The 4,637-nt window shown below is 39.8% G+C and overlaps 1 protein-coding gene across 1 annotated transcript in view; it reads right to left on the bottom strand.

The window, feature by feature from the left end:
• The window catches only part of ELF1 (E74-like factor 1 (ets domain transcription factor)), an 85,365-nt gene that overhangs the window by 21,478 nt on the left and 59,250 nt on the right, over positions 1-4,637 (bottom strand). Inside the window, exon 7 of the mRNA XM_011942970.1 lies at positions 449-556. Within this exon, the coding sequence (XP_011798360.1) occupies positions 449-556 (108 nt within the window). The remainder of the gene's footprint in view (positions 1-448; positions 557-4,637) is intronic.

Below are 4,637 nucleotides of genomic sequence, written 5' to 3'. Positions count from 1 at the left end.
CCCAAAGGAGAACATGAAATTTAAAGAAGATCAATAATGTGGCAGTGAATTTTATGCCATGATGTGTTAGTAAAATTTTCAATAGATTGTTGCCTATTTGCTGATAAATAACTACAGAGATGACTAAATTATAATCATTTGGGCCCTTGATACCCTAATACTCTGATCAATATGTTAGGAGAAGAAATTCTGCATGATCTTCTATTTGGTAACTAATAAATTATATATTTTTTGTTCCCAACGGCTTCATTCTCAAATTAAAATGTCGCCTTTAACTCTACATTTTTGCAAAGGCATCTCAATTCCTACTATACCTTAAAATGTGATTGTAACAAAAAATATATAACATCATTTCTAATCTCTTGAGTTTACTATCTAATAGAGAAAGATGGCAGGAGTGACTTAACGAAGTACATAAACATGAACAATCATAACCATAACCACTCACTTAATCGTTTTTCATCCAGCATAGGGCCAGGAGAATCCATATTGAGGAGTGCCTCAGCAGCCTCAATAGTTTCAATTGTTTCATCCCCGTCATGACAAGAAGCTTCAACTGCAACACATTTAAAGAGAAAATTAAATTAGCCACAAGACATCTGTTACTCTGAACGTCATACACTGCTTATCTCTAGAACCAGAACACATCATTTAATATTTTAGTTTATATACATATAAACTATAAACACATAAAATTATACTAAACCTGGCCGGCACAGTGGCTCATTCCTGTAATCCTGCACTCTGAGAGGCCAAGCAAGCAGATTGCTTGAGGTCAGGAGTCTGAGACTGGCCAACATGGAGAAACCCCGTTTCTATTAAAAATACAAAAAAATTAGCTGGGCGTGGTGGCATGCACCTGTAGTCCCAACTACTCAGGAGACTGAGACAGGAGAACTGCTTGAACCCAGAAGGTGGAGATTGCAGTGAGCCGAGACTGAACCACTGCACTCCAGCCTGGGTGACAGAGCGAGACTGTTTCAAAAAAAAAAAAAAATTACATTAAAAAATCAATAGTTCCTTAATATTAAATAGCCAACCAGCATTCAAATGTCCAATTGTGTTAAAAAATCATAAATGGTGGCGGTGCAAGGAAAGACAAGACAGTTTTTTTTTTTTTTTAAATCAAATTAAGTCTGCATATTGCAATTGACTGATACATTTCTGAGTTGCCATTCAACTGTCTAGCTATTTTTACTTTGCAATTTATTTGTTGAAGAAATCAGGCTGTTTATTCATGTAGAGTTTCCCATAGTTTGGATTTTGCCAACTATATTCCTATTGTGTAGCTTAACATGTTTTTCTACACCCCTTCTAACTGAGTAGTCATATCTGGAGGCTGGATGAAATTCAAGTTTAGTTTTTTCTGGCAAGACTAAGAAACAATTTATGTATTTTGATGACAGCTCAAAATATAATCTAAGCCTCAAATTTCATAAAATCATTAAATCTTTTTGGTTTTGCTTTTTTTTTTGAGACAAGGTCTTACCCTGTCTCCCAGGCCAGAGTGCAGTGGCTCAATTATAGCTCACTGCAACCATAAACTCCTAGGCTCAAGCAATCCTACCACCTCAGCCTCCCGAGTAGCCAGGACTACAGGCTCAGGCCACCATGCCCAGCTAATTTTTAAAATTTTTTGTGGAGACAGGGTCCCGCTATATTGCTCACACTGGCCTTGAATTCCTGGGCTCAAGTGATCTTCCCTCCTTGGCCTCCCAAAGTTCTGGGATTACAGGTGTGAGCCACTGCATCTGGTCAAATTCTTTATTATGAAAATTTTAAACAAAATAAAGAATTGTGGAGTACACTATATATAATGAATCCCCATGTGCCCATTCCCAGCTTCAACTATTATCACCAAATAGCCAATCTTCTTTCAACCATACCCCACTCACTGCCCCTGAGTCCTTACCCCCTGTACAGGATTATTTTGAAGGAATCTAAGATACCATATTTTATCTCTAAATACCTCAGCATGTGTATCTAAAAGATGTCTAACACAATACTACTATCATATCTTAAATACACTAACAATAATTTTTTTTTTTTTTTTTTGAGACAAAGTCTCGCTCTTGTTGCCCAGGATGGAGTGCAATGGCGTGACCTTGGCTAACTGCAACGTCTGCCTTCCAGATTCAAGAGATTCTCTTGCCTCAGCCTCCCGAGTAGCTGGGATTACAGGCATGCGCCACCACGCCCGGCTAATTCTGTATTTTCAGTAGAGACGGGATTTCTCCATGTTGGTCAGGCGGGTCTCGAACTCCCAACCTCAGGTGATCCACCTGCCTCGGCCTCCCAAAGTGCTGGGATTACAGGTGTCTGCCACCTAGCCCACACTAATTCTTTAATATCATCTATTACAGGCTGAATGGTATCCCCCAAAATTCTATGTTGACATGCTAACCCACAGTACCTCTGAATGTCTTTAAAGAGATAACTGAGTTAAAATGAGGTTATTAGTATAGGCCCTAATCCAATATGGTTAGTGTCCCTCTAAGATGAAATATGAACACAGGCAGGTAAAAAAGGGAAGACTATGGGAAGACACTGGAAGACAGTCACCTGTAAGTCCAGAAAGAAGCCTCAGAAGGAACTAACCCTACCAATACTTGATCTCAGACTTCTAGCTTCCAGAACTGTGAGAAAATCAATGTCTCATTTGAGCCACCCAGTCTGTGGTACTTTCTTATGGCAGTCCTAGCAACCTAACACATCATCTGAAGTGCCACCTAACACATGTAAGAACAAAAATGTCCTATCCTTATTCTTTCTTCCCCTAGAGCTTCTCAAAGGCTACCCGTCGTACCCATTGGGGAATAAGGAAGATTACGAGGTCCTTCCCTTTTTCGTGACATTGCTCAGAAAAGGATAGAAGAGTTAAAAAGTTTTGGTAAGTTGGGAGGTAAGGGAAAGGGAAGAAAAAACGCAAAGAGAGAATCTGGTTTTCAAGATCTGGCTTGCCTTCTAGACCCATTCCACGTCAGTTCTATTTTCTAGGAAAGAACCTGTCTATACCTTGTCATCTGCTGTCTTCAGGTCTAAACGCAAGGGAGTGACGCACTGAAGGGAAGAGGCAATTCCTTCTCCTAAAGATCTAATACCTGCTTTCCTAGATTCTATTTCCTCTCTGAGGGCTAATGCCTTCCCTGATGACTAGAACTAGGAAGAAATACTCCTTCCAGAAAGACAGTGGTCCTCAACTTGCAAAGACTGTAGCCTTACCCTAAGGCTTTAAAAGTTACATCCCTACCCTAAGGCTTTAAAAGTTACATCAGAATACAGAATACACTGCTACACCCCCACTAACCACAAGCCAGATATATGCATAGTGGTGTTTCTTCTGTTACACAAACAGATCAGAGAGCAATGAATAGAAACTTCTAACCTGATTAGTCTAATTCCCTTACTGGTAAGGGAGAAGTAACTCTAGATTCAACAAAAAACTTTTATTGGTTTGTTCTGAACAAAAAATGTGAATATATGCAAAAAATGCTTTGTAAAAAAAAGAGAGTGATATGGTTTGGATTTGTCCTTGCCCAAATCTCATGTTGAATTTTAAACCCCAATGTTGGAGGAGGAGCCTGGTGGGAGGTGACTAGATCGTGGAGGTGGATTTTCCGCTTGCTATTCTCATGATGGTGAATGAGTTCTCATGAGATCTGGTGGTTTGAAAGTGGGTAGTACCCCCTACCACCCTGCTTTCTGCTCCTCCTGCTCCAGCGATGTAGGATGTGTCTGCTTCCCCTTCGCTCCCACCATGACTGTAAGCTTCCTGAGGTCTCCCCAGCCATGCTTCCTGTACAGCCTGCACAACCATGGGCCAATTAAACCTTTTTTCTTTATACGTATTACCCAGTCTCAGGTAGTTCTTTATAGCAGTGTGAGAAGTGACAAAAACAGAGGACAATACAAAGATGAGGTATTGACAACCAATGTTATCAGTGGGGCGTCTCCCCTACCAGATGGATACAGTCATTCTACCTTTCCCCTGATTTAAAATGTTACCGTATCATATGTTAACTTCCTAAATAGATCAGAACCTACATTTAGACTTACTATTCAGTTCTAAGGCATTGTGCTATATGCTAAGGTAAAGCCGAGAACAAGGCAGCCCCAGTACTTGCCACTATGAAATCTACAGATATATCTTGTCATGCCTATTTCTGATAAACTTTCTTTTACGAATAAAGATGCAAATATTTGCTTCCAAATAGTTTTCTCAAATATCCACAACATCCCTGGCCAAGATATAGGAATGTAAATGAATAGAAAGAGAAAGCATGTACCAGTTTCTAAGTGATGAAAGTATTATTACTACAATCTCACATTTATGTAGCCTAATCTTCAAGTTTAAAATATCTTACTAGTTCTGACTGAACCAGAAAAGAAATCTATAAATACCAGGACCTTATCATACATTTAGGTCATAGCCTACCATTATGCTTCCTGTGGCAGTGGTAACAAAAGAACATTCCTCTCTCTTTCCCTACAAAACAACTTATTTTGTTCACAGGAATATAGAGGAAGGCATATAAGAAAGTACTCAGTGAGCTGGGTGGGGTGGTGCATGACTGTTGTCCCAGTTATTCAGGAGGCTGAGGCAGGAGGATCACTTGAGCCCAGGAGTCCAAGTCTAG

Source organism: Colobus angolensis, unplaced genomic scaffold (genome assembly GCF_000951035.1).
Source record: "Colobus angolensis palliatus isolate OR3802 unplaced genomic scaffold, Cang.pa_1.0 Scaffold214, whole genome shotgun sequence".
Taxonomy (NCBI): Eukaryota; Metazoa; Chordata; class Mammalia; order Primates; family Cercopithecidae; genus Colobus; species Colobus angolensis.
This window is presented reverse-complemented; position numbering and strand designations above follow the sequence as displayed.